The 27,383-nt window shown below is 47.4% G+C and overlaps 1 protein-coding gene across 3 annotated transcripts in view; it reads left to right on the forward strand.

Annotated features, from left to right (window-relative positions):
* The first annotated feature begins 439 nt into the window (after positions 1-439).
* The window catches only part of SERTAD4 (SERTA domain containing 4), a 54,058-nt gene continuing 27,114 nt past the window's right edge, over positions 440-27,383 (forward strand). For 2 of the 3 annotated variants that reach the window (XR_011268196.1, XM_069608512.1), the window contains exons 1-3: positions 440-777; positions 17,315-17,506; positions 20,860-20,975. Coding sequence is in view for 2 of the 3 variants with exons in the window: in XM_069608512.1 (XP_069464613.1) it covers positions 17,332-17,506; positions 20,860-20,975 (291 nt within the window). In the remaining variant the exon portion in view is untranslated. Of the gene's footprint in view, positions 778-16,568; positions 16,964-17,314; positions 17,507-20,859; positions 20,976-27,383 lie in introns of those variants that run through there. The other variant, XM_069608513.1, reaches the window with a different exon arrangement.

Consider the following 27,383-nt stretch of genomic DNA (forward strand, 5'->3'; position numbering starts at 1 on the left):
ATAATTAAATGAGTATCTGTCTGTGACATAAAATAAGACCTCCAAAACAGTGGCGCAACTGAAAAAGTTGAAAGGCCCCAACGTTGTACCAGAATGCGGGCCCCTCGTTAATGAGCAAATGAAAGACAGCCCCATTCAAACACGTTAATGCCCGTGAAAAATGACAGCACGCTCTGTGTGTAGAGCTATGTGGGGTCGTGGCAGGGCTTAACCTGCGCGTTAGTGCAAGCAGTGCAAAAGAAAAACATTTCCTGGTGGGTGATGTGCAATACATCTTATTTAATGGCCGTCCTTGTTCGGCGGGGGAAAAACACAACTGTAAAATCCTGAGAGGATCTTGAAAATGTCTGTGGCAAAGCTGAGCGTCTGTGGCTGAGCAGCACAGACAGGGGAAGCGGGAGGAGGAGGAGAGGGGGCGAGGATGAGGAGGAGGGGGGGGGCAGCCTCCCGTGGATGGAAGGCAGCAACGCGTGGAGCACCGCGAGAGGGGAAGGAAAGAAAGAAATGCGGCTGTCATATTCACTTTCTAACCCTGGGGGCACACTGAAATCTCTCCGATTAAATCCAGAGGGAAATGTAAAACAGGATTTACTGGTTTCACACGCTCGCTGCTCGGCTCGAACCCATCATTACCATAACCGTCGGGAGAAGCGGCGCAGGCGGGAGTGCACGCCGTGCCCTGGACTCGCCCCATGCATGCATGCCCCACCGCGACCCTGCTGCACCCGCCGCCGCTCACCCCCAGAGAGCCGAGCACCCGCGCTGGACGCAACACGGGTAAGTGCGTGGGGCGGGGGGGGGGAGTGGGAGCGTCCGCTGCATTGGCGATACAGTCTGCCTGGTGTGATGGCGTGGCAGTAGACCAGCTTGCGCACAGAGGGCGGCAGACACCTCGGGGCTTGGGGCCAGGGACAGGTGGTCATGGGTCTGTTCCCCGGGGATGGATGTGCCACCTGCAGACGGGATACAGCGCCAGAACCAGGGTTCCCCCTAAATTAACAGGGTTCCAGCTGAGTGACTCTAGGAAGATTGATCGCATACAGTGTGCTGGGGCACAGACATACCCCACCCCCTCGCTCCCGCCTGTGGCGTGCAGCCGTGCCGTGCTTGAGCGGCGTGACTGGCTGTAAACAACCGCTCACGCCGTTGCATGAAGGACCGGGAGCGCTAAGCCGTGAAATGATTCTCATTTAGAGTCGAAAAACATGGCTGTGTTTTCCTGTCTGGCACCCCTAACCCCCTTCTTCATATGCAAGGAAGCCACTGTACACAGTCGGACATTCCGCTTGCACCCCCCGCGATTGCATCCCGGAAGACCCTCGGCGCAGCGTCGGCAGGTGGCTGGGGACTCGGGGAGCGTCCTGAGCGCCAAACGGACGCGGTTTTTGGGCGCTGACACGTCCTCCGAGCCCGCCCTTTTCCAGCTGCCTGTCTCCGGGGTCAGCCTCGACCTGGCTGGTTTCTAAGCCGCGCGCCCACCTACCCTCCCCGCCTCCTGCCTGCTTTCGGAATCGGCCCACGGTGCAGTCTGTCACCGCACACCTTTAGCTGTAGCCGCAGCCAGTCACCTGTTGCACGCCGCTCATTTGCCTCGACGGGTCTTGATAGATGCATTGGGAAACCTTATGTGACTGGCCGGGGTGGACTGGGAAACCAAAGAGGCCCTGGACATCATTTTCAAAGTAGCCAAATGTTACACATTTTGAGCAAGCACAACCCCTTTCCCGTGAGAAAATGTGAAAATGAAATACAAAAGAAGCCCAGGGTGCAGACAGAGGCCCACCGGGAAATCCCTGTAGGCCAGTCCAGCCCTGGTGACTGGGAATCCGAAAGATCCGAACTCGTTCGCGAATTCACTTCTAGAAGTCGGCTCGGACTGCTGAAAGACGAGGGGCTGCTTGATCTCTTGTTCTGTGTATTATTTTGCGGTCAGAAGTACTGCTATTCCGGATAAGCCCTCGACAAAAAACTGGATGCAGTCTTACGATCTGCTGCCAGCGTGAGTCACGTCCAAGGAATTCTACCTTTTAGAGCTGGTTTGCCTTACAAGGAAAAGAACATTTAAAGCCCCCCTTATTGAGTGGAGTCTGGAGACTGACATGGATGAGGCGATGGCATCATCCGCTGTCACGGGGAGCCCCTGCTGGGCTTACTTTCCAGTAGGCAGTGTGGAGGGAACCAAACTCCCTGGGGATGCAGTTGGGACATATGTGTATACAGTAACGATGTACAAGCAAGTATCACTCCCCGTCTGTGTCACACATATTGTAAAGTAGCCTCATTCTTTACCAGTCTCAATGGACCCATTGACTTCTATGGACTGGCACCCGAGGTACTGTGATACATTTGTTTAATATAAGATCATTTATGTGGTGCTTTTCTACCACATATATGTGAACCTTAATACATATAAGTCTCGGGAGGATAGCTCAGAGGCAACGTGCTCACCTTGGAAGCAAGATGACATGGAGCAACACAGGTTCGATCCCGGGTCCGTCCGTGCTTAGAAACCTCTGGGTATTAAGTGTGTTATAAATAACCTATCATATCATATAGGCAATGGTTGGAATAGATTCATAACAGCTAGCTCCTGGGGCTTTGACTGCACTGGCTTATGTCTTGGTTAGCAGCCATATTTGGTTAATGTATTGCGTATTATTTGTGCTGGTGTGGGCTTTGTAGTGTCAAGCATGCACACTGACTGGCTCCAACCGCAACCATATGCGACCATCACCAACCACAGTTCAGCATTGTTGATCATCGGAAACCATCGCCAAACACTGTCGACCAACTCCAACTATGGTTGACCATCTGCAACCAGGCCAACCAGGATTGGCCCTCGCCACTGTGGTTCACCATCGCCCACCATGTTTGATTTTGTTTGCTAATCTTGGCCAACCATAGCAAACAATTGTTGGTGGTCGTCATCATTTATTTTATTTTAATTTTTAAAGCGCTCACACAACCTGGAGGCATCAGGCGCAGTTACAGGAAAATGTCTTAGTTGCGCATTTATAATGCGCTTAATACCCAGAGGTTTGTAAGTGCAGACCCGGGGATCGAACCTGTGTTGCCTCGTGTCATCTTGTTTCTAAGGCGAGCACGTTCTGCTGAGAGCAAATCACTTCCCCCGGTCTTTCTCCTGAGCAGGAGGCCTGCTTGGCTAAAGCGGATGCTTTTAGCAAAGCCACCATTGTTGTCTAGGCTCGTCTGTCAGACATTAACATGTGGTCCAGAACTCTGATATTTGGCTTCCTGTGAACTCCTGGACTTTGGGGCACCTGTAATAATAGTGCATATCTAGCTCAAAAGCAGCAAGACCCTGTGCAGGCAGGGATACAGAGTGTGGTGTCCCATAAGTAGGGCCCTGTGAGATGTGCTTTGAAGAGCAGCAGCTTCTTTTCTGAAGTGCAGTGGACAGGGGGCGGCCTGGTGTATGAGTGCATACGTACATCCATGCAACATTAACGTCATGGCAAGTCAAATGCAAAGTGCTATAAATAGCCTTTATCTTTATAACTGGTGTGCTTTAACGAGAAAAGCCAACGCATATGATCGAGATGCCATGATATCGGGATCTAACCCATTTATTACAGGTCAGAATATAAAGACTATGGAAGAATGACGCAATAAGCCCAGATTTGATGAAGGCACCCCGCCGAAACACGTGTCATCAGAGAGGCACTTTTTTTTTGACATTATCAAATAAAATAATTACTGATGAAACTCAACTTGGCGCATGGTCTCTACGAGTTTTTGTCCTCATTTTGATATGAATAGCCACTGCACAGGTGCAGTGGCAATTAAATATACCCCCCAGCCTCCCTGACTGTTCGCGTAGCATATCCCCTCGCCAAAGCCTTGACGTCAGAGTGTCCAGCGTAGCGCAGAATATATCGTATGTTTATGCAGGCACAGCGCTGCTGGTCTCAGCAATGCATATACGGGGTTTAGCACAGCGCTGCTGGTCTCAGCAATGCATATGCGGGGTTTAGCACAGCGCTGCTGGTCTCAGCAATGCATATGCGGGGTTTAGCACAGCGCTGCTGGTCTTAGCAATGCATATGCGGGGTTTATTCTGTTTTCAGCCAGCTTCGTGGGTGTGCTTGATGTCGTGGCCAGTTTGGACTCGTTAGGCCTTGATGTGTTACAAAACATAATTCTCAGGTTTGAAAGGTGTCCCTTTACTTGAACTCATTTGGATCCTCCCAGGAAACAAGCCAAATGCCTTGCACAGGCTCCAGTGGGCTCAGCACAGGCCAGAACCTGTCATGATCCCCGGAAATAGTTAATCTCCGTTGACGTCAGTCAATAAGCCCACCTTCCTTCCAGGAGCATCTGAATTCACCCTCCTTGGAGCCTCCATAGGGTGAGAGGTAGACAGCACAGGATGGGGAATTCAGTGCTCTGAAACTGGAGGCTGGTACATAAGATAAGCATCACTTCCACAGAGTACACCCGGATCACTGTAAGGACTGCTGCTTGACTGATGCATCATCTTGCGCTGTCTCGTGCTGCACCTTCATGTCGTAGCATGGCGATAACCACACTCATCTCGCACTCACTGTCCACTCTATTCTTGCACCATCTCACTATCCTCTTGCACCATCTTGCATATTCTTGCACCATCTCACTATCCTCTGAGTTCTTGTACCATCTTACTAACGACACTCATGTTCTTCTAAGTCACTATCCATTATTGCAGGGGTCTCCAACCTGTAGCTCTCCAGATGTTTTGGACTAAAACTCCCATGATCGCTCACCATTGAGTATGCTGGCTATGATGGATGGGGATTGTAGTCTGAAACATGTGGAGAGCCAAAGGTTGCACACCCCTGCACTATTGCCTTGTACCTACTAAATATGCACCATTGTTGTGTACCACTTCTGTATCCACCATTTTCTGGTGCCATCATTCTTTTTTTTTTTTACTTTACTTTATTACATTTATACCATGCACCAATAAACCCAAAGGTGTGAGTGCGAATACAAAACAAACAAACATAAAATATAAAGTGCACAGCGTATGCAGAAGAGGGAAAATACACATAATGCCAAAAACATTATCAGACAACTTTCTGGGGAAGAGGACTGAGAGAACCAAGATAAACAGCAAACAAGATAATAAGCCCATAAATTATGTACACCTCCCTATTACAATAACAGATCACAACTTGAAGATCCTCTAGGAATGTATTTAGAGCCTCTTAGAAAAGCAGGAAGCAAGCTACCCCCACAGCCCACTAATACACAGCCACTATTAGGTTGAGTACACCAATCCTTAATGTCCAATCTGTAAAGGATCAACAAGTCGGAACGTCGGACTGCGCCCTGTCCTGTTCTCTGGCATAGCCAAGAAAGTACTTTGTTGCGTAGTGATTGTTTAGACTCTTTGCCATCCATCTTTGGGATATTAGTTATGACAAAGTTCCTACTATCCATGATAAAGTCAGAGGTATTCTGGTAATTTATTCTAGGCCATTGTGACTTTCGGGACTGCAAATTCCGCAGAGAGATCTTCCTCCATTCATCAAACCCCACGGAAGGTTGTTTAGTTACTTGTTGCAAATAACAAAGGGGGTCCTGGGAGACGCTCTGCCAGACATGAGTCCTGGTTACAAGAGCCTTACCCAGAGTCTTTAGCTAAGTATATTTCACAGAGGAGAAATATCCTAAACATATCAGTCTTTGTCCTGCCCTGGGGCAGTCCAGCACCAAAATGCTAGGGAATTCTCCTCTGAACAAGAGTACCAACAGCAACCCCAGACACTTGTTTCGGTCTGGTTGAACCTCACCAGTAGGGTTTAGCTGTGCCTCTCTAAGAATAGTGAGCAAGGGGTCCACATCTAGATTCCCCTAGTAACTGAGGATGAGACCCAAAGTTACTTGAAATATGCAAATAACAAGGGGGGTCCTGGGAGACTCTCTGCCAGACATGTGTCCTGGTTACAAGAGCCTTACCCAGAGCTCACTATTTTTTACAGAGGAAACATATTCTTAACATATCAGTCTTTTTCCTGCCCTGGGGCAGTCCAGCACCGAAATTCTAGGCAATTCTCCTCTGAACAAGAGTACCAACAGCAACCCCAGACACGTGTTTCGGTCTGGTTGAACCTTATCAGTAGGGTGTAGCTGTGCCTATCTAAGAATAATGATCAAGGGGTCCACATCTGGATTCCCTTAGTAACTGAGGGTGAGACCCAAAGTTACTTGACATATGCAAATAACAGGGGGATCCTGTGAGACTCTCTGCCAGACATGAGTCCTGGTTACAAGAGCCTTACCCAGAGTCTTTAGCTCACTATCTTTCACAGAGGAGAAATATCCTAAACATATCAGTCTTTGTCCTGCCAGGGGGCAGTCCAGCACCAAAATGGTAGCAATTCTCCTCTGAACAAGAGTACCAACAGCAACCCCAGCCACGTGTTCCACATCTGGATTCGCCTAGTAACTGAGGGTGAGACCCAAAGTTACTTCAATTATGCAAATTAACAAGGGGTCCTGGGAGTCTTTCTTGTCTTGTTTTGTCACATTATCCACCCTCTTCTTGTAACATTTCACTTGTCACCTTGGGTCGTAGTGTTATGTTAAGGGAATTTTATACTGCACCTGACTGCCACCAGCGCATTCTCAGAACCCCTTGCTTGTCCGCAAAATTGTGGCCTATGGTGCCCTTGCCCACAGTATCCAGACCGTAACCTGTGGATGGAAAAGGCAAGAACGGGGCAAGATAAGAGAAGATCAAGAAGGTGTAGAAAAATAGGCATTAGGTGAGGAATGCAGCGAGGTGTAGAAAGTGACTGCAATTGTATGCAAATGTGTGGGTCCTTTGGGTGGACCATGTGTCAATTATGAAGACGGTATAAATCTATACTTAGGTTTAGTTCAAACTCAATTATCTATATGAGGCAGTTTCTAGGGGTAACATTTATATAACAGGGTTTGAAATTGCTGGGAGCTATATGATCATGGTCATAGCCTAGGAGAGCCTGCTTGGCCTGATACCAACAGCTCGAAGAAGCTAAATTTGGCTCCCGAGGACAACTGGTGTCATACAAACATATCTATGTGACATTAATTCTGTGTGCTTAAGAATGTGTTTAAATGAGCATCTAAAACACATCTAAAAGACACTTAAAGCATAATGGCTCACATGAAATGGACAAAAGTTATAGTTTTCATGTCATAATGGGGTTACATTTTCGACACGCTATATAATAGCTCTTGGCGCCACTTAACTAGCTCCCTGTTAATGTCCTTACATGGTTTGGCTGTCTGATGGGTTCAAGAAGATGGGCTCAAGAAGTGCTTGAGCCGACTAGTTAGTCTGGTGGAGGACTTTGCCCCAGTTTGTTGTTAATCTACTACTGTTAATCAGACCTGGGACTGGTAAATCTAGGGAAACTGCCAGGCCTGGGCCAGGAGTGTATCGTTCAAGAATAGAACATATGGAGTTCAGAATGCAGTTGGATAACGTAAGAGGAGGTAATCTTACTACAAACCTCTTGTACTTCCTCACTATCTGCCACTGTCTGTCGTGTATCGTCTCATTATGTACCCTTGTTGTATACGGTCTCACCATTCACTCTTGTCTTAAACTGTCTCACTATCCACTCTCATATTGTACTGTCTCACTACCACCCTCTTGTACCTTCTAACTACACCCCTTTGCCTTGTCTTGTCTCACTGTGCACCTGCGTGGTATGCCATCTCATTATCCACACTCGTCTTGTACTTTCTCACTCTCCACTCTGGTCTTGTACTGTCTTACTACTAGCCACCTTCTCACTATACACCTTTTTTTTGATTAGTCCAACGGTGTGCCTTTGTTGTTTACCATCACACTACCCACACTGGTCGTGCACTGCCTCGCTATTCACCCTCTCATTGTAGCTTCTCACTAGCCGCTCTCATCTTGTACTGCCTCACTATCCACTCTCAATCTAAGCTGTCTCGCTACCGCTACCTTGTACTTTCTCACCATACACCCTTGCATTGCATCATCTCACTGTACAACTTTGCTGTTTACCATCTCAAGATTCAGCCTTGTCTTGTACTGTTTCACCATCCACACTTGTCTTGTACTGTATCACTGTCCACCCTCTGCTTGTACCATCGCACCATTCACCCTTGTCTTGTATTCTCAGTATCCACACTGGTCTTCTACTGTCTCACGACTACCTCTTGTAGTTTCTCACTATACGCCATTGTCTTGCATCATCCTATTGTACACCTATGTTGGATATTATCTACACCTCATCTTGTACCATCTCACCATCCACACTTCATCTTGTACGATCTCACTATTCATCCTCGGCTTGCATAATATCACCATCTACACCTCATCTTGTACCATCTGCCATCCACACCTCGTCTTGTACATTCCCACTGTCCAACCACTTCTTGTACCGTCTCACTGTCCAACCTCTTCTTGTACCGTCTCACTGACCAATGTCTTATTTTACCATTTCACCATCCACACCTCATCTTTTACTGTTTCAGTGTCCACCCTCTGCTTATACATTCTCCCCACCCACCCGGTCTTGTACTTTCTCATTAAACCCTGTTGTCTGGTATTTACTTGATGTATGCCTTCCTTACTATACACCCTTGTTTTCATTATTTCACTGCACACCTTTGCTGTATGCCATCTTACCACACACACTCACCACACACACTGGAATGCCATACCTACAACTCTTCGAGCTGAGGTATCACTCATGGCTTTCCGCAAGGCCATGAAAACCATGCTCTTCGCTTGATGAACACCACATTCCCCTCATGTGACTGCCCATTGCATTTCCTGTTATCTTGCAAAATGTGTTTATGACTTGTGCTCAAAATGTATTAATGTACAACATGTAAATGCATAACCCACTTGTACCTGTCCCTGTAACTAAGTTCCCCACACGTAACAGCGCCACGATGCCCAAGGGCTGTTTGTGTGCTATACAAATGGAAAACAAAATAGATTTTTAAAAACGTGGACTCACTGTCCAACCCCTGATTTTACCATCTCAATAGCCACCCTCGTCGTGTACTGTAACTATCCACTCTTGTTTTTTTACCATCTCAGTACTACTTCTTGCATCTTCTCATTGTACACATTTTTTGTATACAATCTCAAGATATGCCCTTTTTTTATACTGTCTCTCCACCCACACTCGTCTTGCACTGTCTCACTGTCCACCCACTTGTACCATCTAATTATCCATACTCGTACCATCTCACCATCCACCTTTGTCTTGTACTTTCTCATTCTATACTCTTGCCTTGTATCTTCTGACCTTACAACTAGGTTGCATATCATCTCACCAGCCACAATCGTCCTGTACTCTCTCCGTCCACCCTATGCTTTTTCCATTTCACCATCCACCCTTGCCTTGCACTTTCTCACTACCACTTTCTCACTGTACACCCTTGCCTTGCATCTTCTGAGTGTACACCTACATTGCATACCATCTCCCCAGCCACACTCATCTTGTACTCTCACTGTACACCCTCTGGTCGTACCCTTTCACTATCCACATTCTTCATGTACCATCTTACCATCCACCCTTGCTTGTACGTTCTCACTACCAAGTCCCTGCAGCTGAGCGTGGCATTTAAGATATACGCCACTGTACCCAGAATTATGATGTTTATGATTCACCCATTCTGGTGGCAGGGTAAACTCCAAATAAAAGCTATGCCTATGTTTCGGCATGGTGCATGGTGCTACTTATTATCACAACCACCCCATTCCAATTCATATAACACATGTATCAGCTCATGTCAGCCAGCTCCACTATGGAAAGTATTGTGTATTCTGATCAGCCCAGCGCAGCCCGCCAAATGACAGGACGATGTCCTGGAAGGCTGGGCATTCTCTTTGATCTCTTTGTGAGGGCTGGTAACGGGCCCGGGCATAAAGGGAACACACATATTCAGCAGGAGTAGCCTCACACCAGGGTGCTGCATCTCTAAAGAGCTTTGTTCTCTGTAAGGAGGGAAGGGGACAGGATTAGGATAGGCAAGAAGGCTCTGGTCAATGGGAGAAGGTTTCCACCATTTTGTTTCTCACTGTCCTTCTGTGTCTTTCCTGTCCCCTCCACTTTCTCTGGAGCAAAGCCCTTTGGATGTGACATCAACACAGCAAAGTCCACTCAGTTCAAGAGCAGGGTTTGGACCACTATGGCAAGCAAGCTTTTTTCCAATCACCTGAGGACTTGTGCCTTTAAAAGAAGGGGTATTCCACCCTTTTTTTAGATTCCTATCAGGTCTTCTCAGATCCTTTATGGCAGTAGATTAGATCTGAAGATCTCACTGGATTCTCTTTGGGAAAGCTGCACTTTCCAAAGCCCTCAGCCTGATGTGACAATTCTCCTAAACTGGGAGAGCAGATGCAGAACCGATACATCCTGTCCTCAAGTCTTCTGTGGAGGCCTCACAGCAACCGGAGGGTCAGACCAGGTGAAGTTGCCCTACCACACCGAACTGGTTGTTACGTGTTTACTGCACCTTGAACAAGAGGGTAGATTCCGACGCTGGCTTTTGTGCCCCTCCACGAAACCAAAATAGTACTTGAGCTTCGACCAGCTCAACACTGCATCGTGTCCTAGCTAACCATGTCACCTGCAAAGTCCGAAGCAGCTGCTCCACGCCAGGATAGGAACCGAATCACTGCAGAGTCACATGCCAACTCTTACCGGCGGTTACAACGACAGCTCGACCCAGCTAGCTCCTGACCCTCTGCCTCATTGATCACACATCAACACACCTAAGATCCCCACTTCAATGGCTTAGCACGCCGACTCGAACTGTGGAATGTCAATCGTCAACTGCTCCCAGCAGCAAAAGGCTGACTCGGCGTGGCCAACTGTGAAGTGTTCTTGGGACGGCGCAACCTGCATCTTTGAAGAGCCGCCATTCTACAGCACAGAACAACCGCATTCAACCCTACTTAATGCCCGCTTGCTGCTACGGCCTCCATGATCCTAAGTGCACAAACTGAGCCTGATCAGCTTGCATCAACATTCAAACACAGACTTGTCTGCTTCAGCCCACCAATTACTGAATCCAGGTACTGCTGACTCTGAACTGCCTCCTCAGTCCACTTGGACCCTAGAGACTTGTTAGGTAATGGTCGCTCCTATTTTCTCCCAGGATATCCTCTTATGGTAGAACCTTACCTACCACCCTATGAAATACCCTCAGAGTGCTACTTTCTCCAGTCTGTCACATCTTCTCTGTCCCTTCTTTGGGGTGGGTTTTTGTACAGTGTTTCCATTCCTTCACCTGTGGACTTGTGCCTTTATATGAAAGGGTCTTCCACCCTTTCGTCAGATTCCTCTCAGGTCCTCTCAGATCTTTTAAGGCAGTAGATTCGTTCTGCGGTTCTCACTGGAATTTCTTTGGGGAAGTTGCACTTTTATATCCTTCTACAGGCAGATGGTGTGTTCTAATTAAAGTGTTCATATTTGTATGCAACCTTGATTGGACATTCCCTTTATTTTGGACTGTGATACTGTGTTGTTTGGGTCACTACTGGTTCATCTTCACACCCCTCTTAAGAGTATAGCCTTCCCTCGGCCCATGTTACCACAACAGGCAAAGGAGATGGAGATATAACTTCTAACTGTGCCTGTTATACCTTCTACACTTGTCTTGTTCCATCTTGTACTTTCCCAATGCACGCCATAGTCTTGCATCTTCTGATGGTACACCTATGTTGCATGCTATCTCACCAGCCTCAATCGTCTTGTATTCTCACTCGCCACCCTCTGCCTGCACCATTTCACCATCCACCCTTGCCATGTACTTTCTCACTACCTGTTTTGCGCTGTACACCCTGTTTCTTGCATCTACTGACTGGACACCTACGTTGCATGCCATGTCACCAGCCACACTCGCCTTGCGCTCCCACTGTCCACACTCGCCTTGTACCATCTCACCATCCACCTGTGCCTTGTACTTTATCACTGTACGCCTTTGCCTTGCATCGTCTGACTGGACACCTACGTTGCATACCATGTCACCAGCCACACTCGCCTTGAACTCCCACTGTCCACACTCGCCTTGTACCATCTCACCATCCACCCGTGCCTTGTACTTTCTCACTGTATGCCTTTTCTTGCCTCTTCTCACTGCACGCCTATGTTGCATACCATCTCACCAGCCACACTCGTCTTGCTCTCCCACTGTCCACACTCGCTTTGTACCATCTCACCATCCACCCGTGCCTTGTACTTTCTCACTGCATGCCATAGTCTTGCATCTTTTGATGGTACACCTATGTTGCATGCTATCTCACCAGCCTCAATCGTCTTGCATTCTCACTGTCCACCCTCTGCTTGCACCATTTCACATCCACCCTTGCCATGTACTTTCTCACTACCTGTTTTTGGTTGTACACCCTTTTCTTGCATCTACTGACTGGCACCTACGTTGCATACTATGTCACCAGCCACACTCGACTTGCACACCCACTGTCCACACTCGCTTTGTACCATCTCACCATCCACGCGTGCCTTGTACTTTCTCACTGTACGCCTTATTCTTGCCTCTTCTGACTGGACACCTACGTTGCATACCATGTCACCAGCCACACTCATTTTGCCCTCCCAGTGTCCACACTCGCCTCGTACCATCTCATCATCCACCCGTGCCTTGTGCTCTCTCACTGTACGCCTTATGCTTGCATCTTCTGACTGGACACCTACGTTGCATACCATGTCACCAGCCACACTCGTCTTGCCTTCCCACTGTCCACACTCGCTTTGTACCATCTCACCATCCACCCGTGCCTTGTGCTTTCTCACTGTGCGCCTTATTCTTGCATCTTCTGACTGGACATCTATGTTGCATACCATGTCACCAGCAACACTATTCTTTCCCTCCCACTGTCCACACTCGCCTTGTACCATCTCATCATCCACCCGTGCCTTGTGCTTTCTCACTGTACGCCTTCTGCTTGCATCTTCTGACTGAACACCTACTATGGTGGCATACTATGTCACCAGCCACACTCACCTTGCCCTCCCACTGTCCATCCTCTGCTCGTGACATGTCACTACCCACCCTCGTCTTGCACTGTGCCACAATCAGCGGTCTTCCACACGTCCTGTATTGGTCACCAGCCCTTTTAAAAAGCCTAGTGCACCGTTTTTGATATAATCTCTGCACACAGCACTTCTTAATCCGAACCTGGAGAACCAGGAGATCCAGGGCCAGCGGGCAGCCATCCAACCCCTTCCCATAACGGCACGCATCTGCTCCGGAGCTATCCCCGGCAGACGTGCCCTGGCCGGAAGCCTTCGTGCCTGATCTGCATGCAGAAGGAGGCGTCGGCAGCGCGCGGTGCCGCATGCCAAGACCAGCCTGCCTACCTGGCACGCTTCCTGCCCACTGAACAATATCTGATTGTATTTCACTATGAACCGAAGGGCTCCCACCCTTCTCGGTGCCTGGGAAATGTGTGCTGCGCGAGAAGCGTGTGTTGAGTTCACGCTCTCCTGTTCAGAGCATCGCATCCGCACTATAGTTACAACAATTGAAATAGCCTTGTGGTTTAAGTGACACCCAGTTATAGCAACACACCAAATGCTGGCGATTTATTTTATTTACACGATAAATCGTTCTCATCTGAAGTACTGCCCTCAGTAGAAGGGTTTTTAACACACAATAGAGCGCATCAGAAAAGGCATCAACGTTTTAAAGCTTAACAGTGGTTTGGCGCTAATAACAGATACTAGTTTGAGAGATCGAAATGAAGATTTAATGAGCAGGCGCTGAAAGCAGCTCGTGGGTGTCAGACATCACCAAAATTAGCAGGAGCTGCATCTGGGATTGGTGTTCGATGTACGCTACTAAGTTGTAGGAACGATATAAGAAGGATCAACTAACCTGGCCATAAGGAGGCAGTGGACGCGGAAGAGGGCAGGGGTGAAGAGAATTAGGCCCCTGTAGGGAGGTCAATGTATTGAAGTTTCACTGTAAGTGCGATTTCCCAGCCACTTTCTACAGTATTGATGGAGAGACGCCTCAAATGAATTGAAAGTCCAAGGCCTTCCGTCCTGGCACTAATGCTCTAGGTTTCTTTTACGGCGAATGTCTATGTTATCCTGTGTCGCAAGCAGACCCTGTATTGTTATGACTATGTAGACACATTTTAATCTGTGTGGACATATACAACAAACAGGAAAAAAACCGTCTTTCTCTGGTTTTTGTTCATGCCCACTTATTCCGATTAACTGTAGCATAAGAGTTGGAATCTTTGCACTAAGGTTGAGGAACACTGAGATGGTTGGTTCACTACTCTTGCTGTGGGAAATAGGCAGTCCAACTCACACACAAGTGTTTGGTTTCAACAGATTCGGCCTGTTTTTCTGCACTTTGCCAAAACCAGGCCTGGTCCGTATAAATCGGTGAAGCAATGGTGTGTGGCCGCCATTTTCGCAATGGCGGCCATCACAGGTGTGTGTCCCGGGGAGTATGGAAACTCGGGCGGGTCCTATGTCTCGGCAGCCTTCACCTTCTGCGTGTAGAGACACACGGATCCGCCTCTGCGGTGTGAATGCAAGTCTCAGAATCCAAGGCGCGGCTCGGACCACTCTGTTGGGTTCTTTAGCAAAGCCATTTCCAGCCAGTTTCCGTATCCGCGGCCAGTACTGCATTCCACACCAAGCAAAGCCTTTCTATTCAAACTTCTTCACGGCACAAGTACTACTTACCAAACCCTCTTTACTCTGACAACATTGTACATGTTTCCTCAGGCTTTTTTATATGCATCTCTGGAAGTGCGTAAGAGACGTTCTTTGCGTGACGCATGTGTTTTAAAGAATGTACCACCTCGTTTTATGAAGCTTGGTAAAGAGCAAGTCGATTTTCCGTCCCCAGCCGCTCTTTGGCCATGCTTTAGTCATGAGGGAAGTGTGAGTATTGGAGAGGAAAATGCGATTTGAATCCTTTTTTTTAAATTTTGCATCTAAACTAGAATATGCTAAGAACTCAGACCACAGAAAGAGTAGAGGCTGGCACTTCTTTTCATCATTGCCATGGTTGCTGTCGCCACCTGCTATGACTAGTCCCACCCTCCAACCATTTTCTCTGTGGGTGTTCTGTGGATAGACACAGTGTTTGCTGAGGGCGCACGGCCAGCCTCGATGGACTGCAGCCGGCTATCACCACTAAAATGCACTTCTGCTCTTTGTGGAGCTGTCCCTGTTAGGTCTAGTTGCAACTACATTTTGCTTGGACACAGTATTGCGGGGAGATGGCACCCACCAAGCATGACATTGCACAGGTACACTGCATCCTGGTGCCCCATAAAACTGGTACTTTGAGCTGCATGTGGCTGGGGCGGAGGGCACCCCTGGGAACATCATTTATGTGAGTTTTTTCTGATGGATTTGCAATTTCAACACAATTTTACAATGTGCGAGTGACCACCACTATGCCTGAAGGTCTCCTAACTAAATGTAAGAGTATGCTTAAAAAGTTGTATTAACTTCCCGACAGTCGTCAATCACCGGTATCTTGTGCTAATCAGGTCGTGAATACTAACTGGCCATTCCAGAAACTTTGCAGGCTTGCAAAATATTTCATGTAATTTAATTTGACTAACGCAATGCTTTGTGTATTGGTACATCCACTAAAGATTGTTCCAGGGGATTCAAAATTGAACAGTAGGCATCATAAGACAACACATAACAACCCCCACCCTCAGCCCCCCCAAGGCTGGAAGCCTCTCCGTGGTTTAAAATTAAATCCTGCCCACAATGCTCGCATGGCAGGCAGCATTTAATTGTAATTGTAAATGCTGCCTGCCTTGCAAGCATGGTAGGCAGCGATTACTAATGTGCACGGCGGAGCGCAAATGTGGCGGGCAAAAGGCAGTGTACAGGCGTGCATGTCACCTTTTGCCCTGCCCATTTCACTCCACCCTGAAAATGACCACAATTTTGCAGCGGGGAGCCGCCTTTGTGTATATCTACACATAGCAGCTCCCCCCTGCCAAATTACGTCTGGGAGCAAAATGAGCTTCAGACAGTTTGCAGGTGGCTTGAATGAGCCGAACACCGGAGTCTCAATTCCCAAGAATTCAGAGCAGGAGTGTCCTTGTCTCCTAGAAGCTCATGATACATTCTCATATACAAGCATCAGATAATGTGAGGAATTTTAAACACTCTTCTCGTCGACGTAGTTCTATGTTCTCTTTTGTCAAGCTATTCCACTGTGCACAAGGTGACTCGCGATGTGAAGCTTCAGGGTCTCACAAAACCCCCACAGCTCTTACACTTTTTGTGGTGTGCTGGACCACTAAGACCAACTCGTGGGTGGGCATATCCTCACCCCTTCATAATGCTCCTTCAATTTTTCTGCCTTGGCCAAGTTCCGAGTTACATCACTGCCTAATGGAATACCCAGACACATTAAAGAGAAAGAGGCGGGGGTTGGGGGTGGAGGAGAGAGAGCTGAAGTCTTGAAGATGGAGATAAATAATGAAAGCTTGTAAAGCAAGTGAGAGAGAGAGAGAGAGAGAGAGAGAGAGGGCAGGGGGAGTGGACCGGGAGAGGAGTAACCGGGAGGGATAAGTGTGAGCGAGTAAAAGGGCGGGAATACGAGGAGCAGACGAGCGAGACGGGACGGGAGGCATGTGAATGGCCCTGGAGCAGCAGCAGCTCATGTTTAATATTCTGCCCGCTCTCTTCGTGTTGTGCTTGGCTCCTCTGGGACTGGAACTCACAGCTCGAGACTGGAGCCAATGTTCTGTCTTGATCTCGCAATGTTTTGACTGGAGGCAGATCCATTTGAGTCCGACTCGGGGCCAGTGGAAACAGCTAACACGGCTTTCTTGCGCTTTCATATTTTGTGGAGAAATCCTTCACCGGGGTGGCTGTTGTTCTGGAGACGAGGCGATGTGACAGAATGGAAAGTGGAACAGCTGGCGCTGCTTGACGGATAGTCCGTTTGCTTGTTTGGGGTATGGCGGTCATTTTGTTTTAGAGCTGTCTGTGCTGTGATTTTTTTTTCTCTCAAAATAGATCTCTCTTTATTTGGCAGTGGGGATTTGCGGGCTTGCTTGCCAGTTCCTGACTCTTGTAAAACAATGTACTTAAACTGTAAATGAGTTGAAACAAATTCCCACAACCTCCTCAGAGGACGACGCCACCGATTGTAATTTGGGAAGACTGACTGCGCGGCTTTGAGGATTTCAGGTTTTTTGTTGTTGTAGCAAAGATGACAATTGCACCGCAGAGGAAGTGAAAGGATTCACAAAAAGCCACAAGCTGTGGTTGGAGGATATTGCTGACCGGTTGTAACTTTTTTTCAGGTTCGAGGCTGTAAGACATGACTCTGGTCCTGTCCATGAATAGGTTTTGTGACCCCATTGCCGCCGAGGGAGCTGCTGACATCCCGGAATACCAGAGCCTATGGGAGTCTGAGTGCTACGCCAAAGCCAGCGCCACCGACCAGCTCCACGCGCAGCCGCCGGCAGACAGCAGGACATGCCACCCTTTCACAGGTACGGCCTGCACCGCTGTCACTTTCAGCTATTTACCTATTTAGCAGATGTGTTGCTAGGTCTGGAAATGATCCCGGGCTCCGATAATGTCAGGACTGTCAGGACTTGGGGCTAGCTAGCCTTTTGGTTGTAGCCTCTAAGCTTCTATCCAGGGCTACAACCAAAAGACCCAGGGCTATGGCCCCCTCAGCCCCCCTCCCTAGCAACACCTCTGCTATTTAGCAATGTAAGAATTGAAAACAACAGGCTAGAGTCTAGCCGCTAGACTGTAGTCGTTAGTGGTCTAGCCACTAGGTATTGATTGCTGTTGAGAGCAAAATGTCTCCATAGTATCAGGTGGGCCAAAGACATACTCTTAATATATACTAAATATACATATAATATGTATGAGTGTGTGTGTGTGTATATATATATATATATATATATTTATGTTGTATCACAGAGTACTTCCCGTATGCAACTGCCATTCAGGACAAATACAAATGCTAACATTAAGACGACAAAAGAACAACACGGTTCCAGTACTGTGATGGAGAGTAGAAGGGCTGCGTTTCCGCTCCGCGCAGCAGGATGACTTGTAATTCCAATGCTTCAGCCGTAATGAACCTTTTAAGCAACCACAGCGTCGGTGCCAATCCCAGTTGCTACTTTAGCGATGCATTGTGCTGCTGCATAATAGGTGCCCTGGAAGTATGGGCTGCACTCAGCGGGGTGGGAAGGGGGAAGCACTTGCGCAACTGTTGCATGCCGAGATAAAAAGGGGGAGGCTTTCAGGAGGTCTTGGCACTATTTGTTTTCAGACGTCCAAAGCAGTATGCCTTCAAAGAAATTCTTTCATGCAAAAATAGTCCAGGCTATGTGTGAAGCTAGACCATGATAAATGCATAACGGATCACAGTGCCCGATGCATTGATATAGATGCATAATGCAGAGGGAGACGAGGAGATGATATTATATATATAAAATAGTGTTGCTCCAAAAAGAAAACATCAAGGCGATACCTTAATTACGCCAACAAAGTAATCAAAGTAATTTAGTTGTAAGCTTTCGTGGGCTTGCCCTCGTCTTCAGGCAAATGCATGCACGTTTTCCATACACTGACATAGGGCTTGAGAAGGCATCGCGGTTTCATGAGTCACTATCCCAACTAACAGCCTCTCCCTCTGTCCACCCAAAGAGAGGCAAGGATCACAGCATGTGGACCTGACGCTTTCTATCAACCTTTCCAAAGCCTCGGCCTTCACCGGCCTCTGACTGACCCAGCACCAACCCAGCCAGCCTCCTAGACAGTGGCTCGATGCCATACTCACTACAGCCCAGTCCTATCAGCCACCAACAGTTCCAGCCCCACAAGCTTCCCAGAGGCCTGCGAGTGCCCCTGTCCCGTGCCAGACACTCCTCCATCCTCATGGTTTTGATGAAACACAGTCCCAATTTAGCATTTGATACACACATACCAAAGCGGGCTTCACGAGTCGAAGGCCTAACACATAACTGATTGTGCCTCCTCCCTAACACCCTTCCAGGGCAGTGGTATTCAAACGTTTTTATGCTGAGCCCCCTCCCCCCCTTGAGTGGAAATATTGCTGCTGAGCCCCCTTGAGTAATAATATGGGGCACAAGCCTGATATGTGGGGGATTGTGCCACCACTGATCTTACGAAGGGACCGGCCTGACCATATTCCCAACTTCAACTGGACTGCACCTGCCATGACTGACACTATCCCATCCCCTCCTGCTTTCCGGAGAGCCCTCGCATAGGGTGGTCTGCCTGCTTTTCCTTTTTTCCCCCTCATCTGAACTTATACTGACCCCAGCCATACTTAAGACAGTGTAGCATTCAAACCCTGAAGACTGCAATGTGTGGGCTTGTTCAAGAGCTGCAATGTATGCCTTTTTGAGCAAACTACAAATCAGGAGCACAGACAGACACAGATAAGGAAACAATCAAATCCAGGAGGGGCTATAGAAGCTGTAATGTTCTTCCAAGGCTTCAATTCCTCCCTGCACGAGGACGCGCTCTGCTGTAATTGTAGCACCATTATATGTTATATCTTCCTAAAGGTGCACGTCTACTGGTGACATGGCCTTGTGGCACTAATAGTGGATGCCCCTCCCTGATGGTTGTGATGTTTATTATGCAGCACAAAGTCTCACGTTTCTGGAACATGTGTGTGAGTCATTGGGCCTCATTATAAGTGTTGCAGTATGGCAACAACGGCGCCGGTAGCGCTAACGGCGCCGTTGTTACCTCGCCACAACATTACGAGTTCTGCTCGCGGGGGCCGCTCTGCATGCTTGGTTAGACCAGATGTGCAGAGCTGCACCCGCGAGCAGTACCGGATGGTAGCAACGGGCCTATGGGGGCTCAAATGGGAATGGGGATGTACCGGGTCCGGGTCCAGCGAATTGTAATTACTGGGCCCGCAAAGGTCGGAATGGCCCGGTAATTCCCATTTTTCGGGACACGGTCCCGGACCCGAGTTTGGGGGTAGCCATGCCGCTAAAAACAGCATGGCTACCTCCAAACTCGTAATGAGGCCCATTGTGACGCCTGGGCCATTTGAGCATTGATTTGTAGATTATCCATGACATACATATACTCTGAAAAAGGTTGCCAGAAGCCACAAGACAATCTAGAAATAAGTACTTTTTGAACACGTGTCACACATTTTGCAAAGTGTCACCATGGTTAAGTACAAGGCTTCCAAGTTATCGTACACACTACCCATTCCTCACTTTGACTGTCTCTTGCGCCACTTTGCAGAATACTGGTGTGTTTGTGTGTGTAGCCACGGTAAATGAGCACTGTTGAAACCTAAGGTGCGCGGAAGGCTAGCGGATGCCCTTAATTCTCAGTTACCTTTTATGGGAGCGACTTGGGGTAAGCCTGGTACAAAATTGTGTGCCAGCTTCCTTTTTTAGTAATGTGACACACGTTTGGTCCAGTTATACGCCATAGAGTTCCTGCTGGCAGTCCTTCCTTGCGCCTGCCAATGGAACTCCAAGCATGGTTCCCACAAAGGTAAACTGCATATGAGACTGCCAAACCATTAGAATGCTGATGCCAGGGCACGCGCCCTTTGTGGGAGCATCAAAGCAGCTTTTCCGATCTACTGGCCCACAACTTGGACCACACCTAAATAAATGCTGTCTTCTGCTGGGCCCAGGAGTCCAGTAACACGTTCTTCTGCTCATTAAGAGTTAAAGGCTTCCTCCAAATGTCCCCAAAGGACACTGAACAATATTGGCTAGTGTTAGTGTTTGGTGAGAAGAAAAAGCAGGGAAGTATTTTTCCTGGAGGACCTCAGGCAAACCACATGTCATCTGTCATGTCTGATTTATTTCCACAGAATCCCATTACCGGGGGATTTCGAATCCAATAGCAACATCCAAGATCGTGTACTTTAAAAGGAAATATGTGGAAGACGAGGATTTCCATCCGCAGCTCAGCAACTCGGCTCAGAAAGTAGGTGCACGGCCTCTGATGTTTCTTGGCGCTTTTTCTGTGATTTATCTGTGAGGGGTGGACGGAAGAGCGGGCCCTCAGTTACCCAAAACAGTTCAAGTGACTCAGTCATTTTGCACTCCTGTGTAACCAGGGCTGGTGCAAGGATTCATGTCTCCTTAGCCAACTGCACCCGCCCTCTATGCGATATGGTAGATTTGCTTCTTCCTGGAGGGGCGACCCCTCACACCCCCTCATTGCGCTACTGTTGGCAGTGATCTAGTCACTTGACTGCTGTGGCCGTGTCATAGAACTAGCTTGGTCCTAACTACTGCTGGTAACTCGTTGGTAACTAGTTGTCCCTGCGTCTCCATTATGCAGCAGGTGCAGCCATGCCACGCCAGCCCAAACACCACTGCGCGGTGGTGTGGAATTATTATCCCTGAACATCTTGAAAAAGGACCCCGTATCTTGTTTATTTGAGGATTGTGTGGTGTAGATGAACGGTTTTTGAATCCAGAAATTTGTTTTTCATGCATTATTTCACTGAATTTTTTAACACAAGTGTTAGTGAGATATGACAAAAAAATACCAATAAGGATCAATGATCATAGTTCCAAGGTATTTAAAAAAACTAGATAATAAAACCTAGTTCAGATGCCAGGTGGCCTAAATAAAAATGCATTATTTGCTTGACGAGTACAATAGGTAGAGCGTAGTGTTCCTAATAATCCCTCCTGTGCACTTATATGTTTAGACATCAGATAATGTCATTTAATGTAATGCGATCTTGTATGGGGGAATCTTTGTGTTATTTTGGGCAGGTTTGTGGGAGAAGAGGAGGCAAGGAGGAAGGTGTCAAACCTGAAGTGTTGATGAGTGCTTATTGGAGGAACACCTTTTCTGGGAGCAAGTAAGTTTCCAGTGTCGGCGGCTGAGGGCCCTTTGTGTGTGTTTGCACAGAGCAAACCCCCCCCCCACCCCAGGTTTATTGATCCTACTTGTGTCAGAGGCTGTGCTGGGATTGCTGGAGGGATGATGAGATATACTGCTCGCAGGGTGTTTGTTTGAGCAGTGGTGAGGGGAGTACTAGCAAATATGACTTTGCGGCATGCAGGTGCGTGGCCAGTGAATGTAGTGTAAGGTGTGAAGAAGAAGGGTGAACAAGCTGGTGAGGAGTGGGGTCGTAGATGGGCTGCCCTCGGATGAGGTACTTTGCTTGTCCAGACTACCATGGATATCCTTTGGTCCAGGTGCTTCAGGATCATAAAAGGGGGACCTTTTGCCTAGTAAAGGCACACCTTGAACTTTGGAAAAACTTACCAGCTAAGAGCATCCTATCGTGCTGCAATCTCCTAGAAATGTAATGTAAATGGTCTTGTATAGCGCACGTCTTCTGTAATGTAAATGGTCTGGTATAGCGCGCGTCTTCTGCTTCTGGTGGCCTCGCTGCGCTTGTGTAGAAAGTGGGCTATTTACCTCGTACTGTCCCCGGGGCACTGTTTTGCCAGGTTGGGAGGTCTTAATTCTAGATTGGGTCCAGGTGCAGGGCAGGTTTAGAGTGTTGGGTTTTGGCCTGGAGCTTGAGGATGTTCGCCTTCTTCCAGGGCGGCTGTGAAGGGTGCGCAGGCGAATCTGATCCACATGAGTACGTTCCAGACTTCAGAAAAGGCACATTTCTTGCAGCCTAGAGTACAGCCATGTACCATAACTGTCCTTTGTACCCCAGCAGCAGCTTCAGCATCCCCACCTTACCTCGGATTCCTTTCCACTCACCTGGCCATCAGCCTGAAATGATCTCGCATCTGAGTAACGGAAGTCCAAAAATTGATCTCCTCAACTTCAAAAGAACCAGCAGTGCACCTCTAAAGATTAACACTAGTGCCTTGAAACAGAAGAGGATATAGCACATTCCCAGATGACAAACGGCCACTACCCAATTCCGCTGAGAAAATAAAATAGACCTGTGGCTCCACCCACTCCATGAGCTCCTCTTTTTTTGACACTTTTTATTGACAGTATGCACCTGCGCATCACATTTCTTATCCAGTACCCCCACCCCACCCACATGTATGTCTGGCGCTGGTAGTATAGCTCAATGGCAACGCGCTCGTTTTGGAAGCAAGATGATGCGGAGCAAAGCAGGTTCGAATCCCCGGTCCGCGCTTGGACACCTCTTTGGTGGTCTGCGCGTTATAAATCACTCATTATAATTTCCCTTTTATGAGATGCAGCCCTTGGCAGGGGTGGTCATTGAGGGGATGAAAGTGTAGAATTCTTTGGCAAAGCAGAGGAAACTGTCCATTACAGACGAAAGTTGTGCCTCATAAAAGAACATCTGTCGGATTAGAGGTATTGGGCCTGATTACGGGTTTGGCAGTGCAGCAAGAAAGTGGTTGCAACGCGATTACTGCCACTTTTACTGCAATAATACATTCTGACCTTGGATGTAAAGGAGAGGAAAACCTCCAATACTTTGATGGTGGTTGTTCCTCCACATTACCACCAATAAGATTGAGCATTTACCACTCGCAGTAAATGCTCCATATCCGCAATGGAGTCGTATGGACTCAGTGAACGGGGATCACACCATGAATGCACCATTACAAGTGGCAGCGATGGTATTAGAGTTTGGAGTTATTTCTGTAGGAAATACCGTCAAACCTTTCAGGAGGCCCATTGTTCTGGTTCCAGGATGCAACTTCCTGTTGTTTTTTTTGACCTCCCAATCAGGCTTTCACCTGGGTGTCTAATTTGCCTATTAGAGTCTCTCTTCCTTCCAAGAATGGTATATTCTTCGCATTGGGGGGTTTGTTGTGTTTCTTCTTTGTGTTTTTCCTGCATAGTCTTACTAACCCCGTCAGTAATTTGCTAGTCTGTTGGTCCTAGTACAGAAACATTCCATCTGCCAGCATTTGCCATGGTCCTGCCCCTAAAACAAACCCCAGACCTCTGGAGGTGGGCTTTAAATTGCCATTGGTTTGCTTGGCCCTGCTAATACTGGAATGCCAACATCACTTAAAATGGTGTTGGATCTAGGGGGCAGAGTCACATGTTTTGCTAGGTCTGGAAAAGATCTGGGGCTGCGCTCATGTCGGGAATTGGGACAAGCTAGCCTTTTGGTTGTAGCCCACGAGCTTATATCCAGAGCTACAACTAAAAGACCCGGCGTTATAGCCCCCTCACCTCCCTGACCCCCAGCAACGCCTCTGAGCAGAACACATGTGCATGCGCCGCACCAGCAGGGCCCGGCGGCCATGATCATTTCCTAATGCCACTCGTCAATGGCAGGTGGTAACTATGATTACCAAACAATCCTGTGAAACCACGAGGCAATACCTATTTTTACCACCCAGGTATGCCACCAATTGTCTTCTAATACAGACTAGCCTTGTATTTTTTTTACTCCACTTTCTAATGGATCAGAGAGAAGAAATCTAGGGTTTTCTACAAAAAGAGAATAAAACAGTAGTGAACCCAAAGCTCACCAATGGATTTTTTAACACATACATATATTTAGTTCTTTTTCTTGCATATAAGCTATTCATCAATAAGTGTACAGACGAGTCAGGCCTTTATAATTCTTAGTTACTTATTGTTGATCTGCCAGATGCTCCTAAAATAGAAAGCACAGCACTTCTGATGGAAAAAAGTAGGTCCCAACCAAAAGCTCGACAGCAATATCCTGTTTTTTTGTTAAGATAGGCCTTGTTGAAATTACATCTCTCTAGTTTGCTAAGCACTTGTTCCTGTCTTTTGTTTTGGGTTGGGGTCTGGTCCCTTTGATTTATTGTTACACCTTACTGTTTACTGAAGGGAGTATAAATATTTTGTAATGTTCAGTCATTCTCTGAACCCCCGAAAGGTACCAAGCACCCTTCCCTCGGGGCCATGATTTTCTGATAATAGCACATATCGGGGGTTTATTTGCTTTGGTCCTCTCACGGCTCCCCGGGGCTTCTCCTTTTTGTGATGCCTCACCTTGGGAATCTCAACTTCCCATCTGCTTCTAGTATTCTCTTTAAGACTCCCTGCAATGTCGTACTTGTCTTTATATGTTCTCGGAGTGTGGCCATGCTCCTGGGAAAACATGTATCTTCGTGGCTAAAGCAAATCCTTTCTTAGCTTTCTTTCACTCCTGCACTAGATTAGCAGCCTTGATGAGGTGCTTTGAGCCCATCCTTCCTTCTGCCTCGTGGGTTCTTTGGGGCACCTTTACTCTATTCCCGAGAGTACTTGCACTCTTGTGTTATTTCCTTTTCTTGTGATGATTCCAGCTCTTGTGAGGTTTGTGAGATGCGCTTGTCTGTTTGGAATCATTGGTGAATCACTGGACACCGCACGGAGGTGAAGGGTTATCTTTTTCCTAAAAGTGATTGTGAAGGACTTTTTGGAAAAGTGGGTATTTGTCCCTCCACTCCAGTGCTCTTGGCAAACTGCTGTGTAATATATTAATGTTGTATCCACCTTTGCAAGAGCAATGCTTCCAAAATGATGCACTTAACTGAATTCTATAAGGCCTCAATCATGTGGCTGGGTGGCTGCTCCACTATGATTTTCTTTAACGTGGGTGTGTGTGATCTGTATATATCTTCTCTATAGGCTATAAACTAGAACATATTTTGGAAGAACACTGCGGTCAGTTAAGGATTCCTTTTCTGGGCCTTCTTGCAAACCCACAAAGCACATGTTTACACTCCCTGATCTATTCTCGGCCTCCTCATGGGCAGCCAACAGTTCATCCTGGTTTCTTTTCTTTTAGTGGATTGCAAGAACATGCTTTGAAGCTTACATAACTTTTTTTAAATGTGCCTTCCTTTTCATGGTGGCCAACCTCCAGCAAAAAAGGAACAATCACTGTGCAGCACCGAGCAGTTGAGCACATCATACAAGTAGGGGGTCCACTAAGAGGGACGGGGAGAGCAGCACTAAATCAATTGCATCTAGCTTTGATCATGTGTTTCCACGCTAAGCCAGCAAACACAGAAGCGAGTGTAACATTCTAAGGGTAATCACATTAATTGTCTCTCATTCTCAGTTTTAGTATTTTTACAGAATCAACTCAGCAATAATAGGCTGATTATTCTTTTAATGAATATTGTTTTCCTGTTAGTGATTTTGGAATCTCTGGTGCATATTTAGTATATAATATTTTTTAAAAAGGTAGCTGGCGCTCCTCTTCAGAATGAACATGGCATGATAACCTGTTCTCTTGTTCAGAGAGGAATTGCCATAGCATTTTGGTGCTGGACTGCCCATGTGGGCGGGACAAAGACTGATATGCAAATGGGTATTTCCCATCTGTGAAAGGTACAGTGAGCAAAAAGCATGTGCTGCAAACTCTCATCTCAGAACAGGTTATCATGCCATGTTCTTTCTGGAGAGGAGCGCCCGCTACCTTTTTTGAAATATTTTCAAGGAACTTGGGGTTGGTCACCCTGAGTTACCTGGGGGCAACCAGACCTGGACTCCCTGCTCACTGTGCTCAGAGAGGCACAGCTTCACCTCACTGATGAGGCCCAACAAGGCTGAAACATGTGTATGGGGTTGCTGTGGTACTCTTGTTCAGAGAGGAATTGCCATAGCATTTCGGTGCTGGACTGCCCATGTGGGCGGGACAAAGACTGATATGCAAATGGATATTTCCCATCTGTGAAAGGTACAGTGAGCAAAAAGCGAGTGCTGCAAACTCTCATCTCAAAAGAGGTTATCATGCCATGTTCTTTCTGGAGAGGAGCGCCTGCTACCTTTTTTGAAATATTTTCAAGGAACTTGGGGTTGGTCACCCTAAGTTAGCTGGGAGCAACCAGACGTAGACTCCCTGCTCACTGTGCTCAGAGAGGCACAGCTTCACCTCACTGATGAGGCGCAACAAGGCTGAAACATGTGTATGGGGTTACTGTTGGAACTCTTGTTCAGAGAGGAATTGCCATAGCACTTCGGTGCTGGACTGCCCATGTGGGCGGGACAAAGATTGATATGCAAATGGATATTTCCCATCTGTGAAAGGTACAGTGAGCAAAAAGTGTGTGCTGCAAACTCTCATCTCAGAACAGGTTATCATGCCATGTTCTTTCTGGAGAGGAGCACCTGCTACCTTTTTTGAGAAATTAGTATATAATATATTTGCTTTGGATCTTGAGCTGAGCAACCTCCTGTTTTTGGATTATATTCACAAAGCCACTCATTTATTTGAAGGGCTGGTTATGAGAAGTCACTGTTAACAGATAAGAATCGGAGGAGCAAGGTCACACAGAGCCAACCCCTGAACTTATATCTTCTGATGAGAAGGTTTCTTTTACTCTAGTGCTTGGGTGGAAGATAAAATTGGGCTTCAGCATATTATAAGTATTCTATGAAACTGCTTTATCTGGAAGCAGATTCAAGTGAAAAGTATGTTCACTCCAAATCATATTCATGCCAGAGAAA

Source organism: Ambystoma mexicanum, chromosome 4q (genome assembly GCF_040938575.1).
Source record: "Ambystoma mexicanum isolate Mex_15411 chromosome 4q, UKY_AmexF1_1, whole genome shotgun sequence".
Lineage (NCBI taxonomy): Eukaryota > Metazoa > Chordata > Amphibia > Caudata > Ambystomatidae > Ambystoma > Ambystoma mexicanum.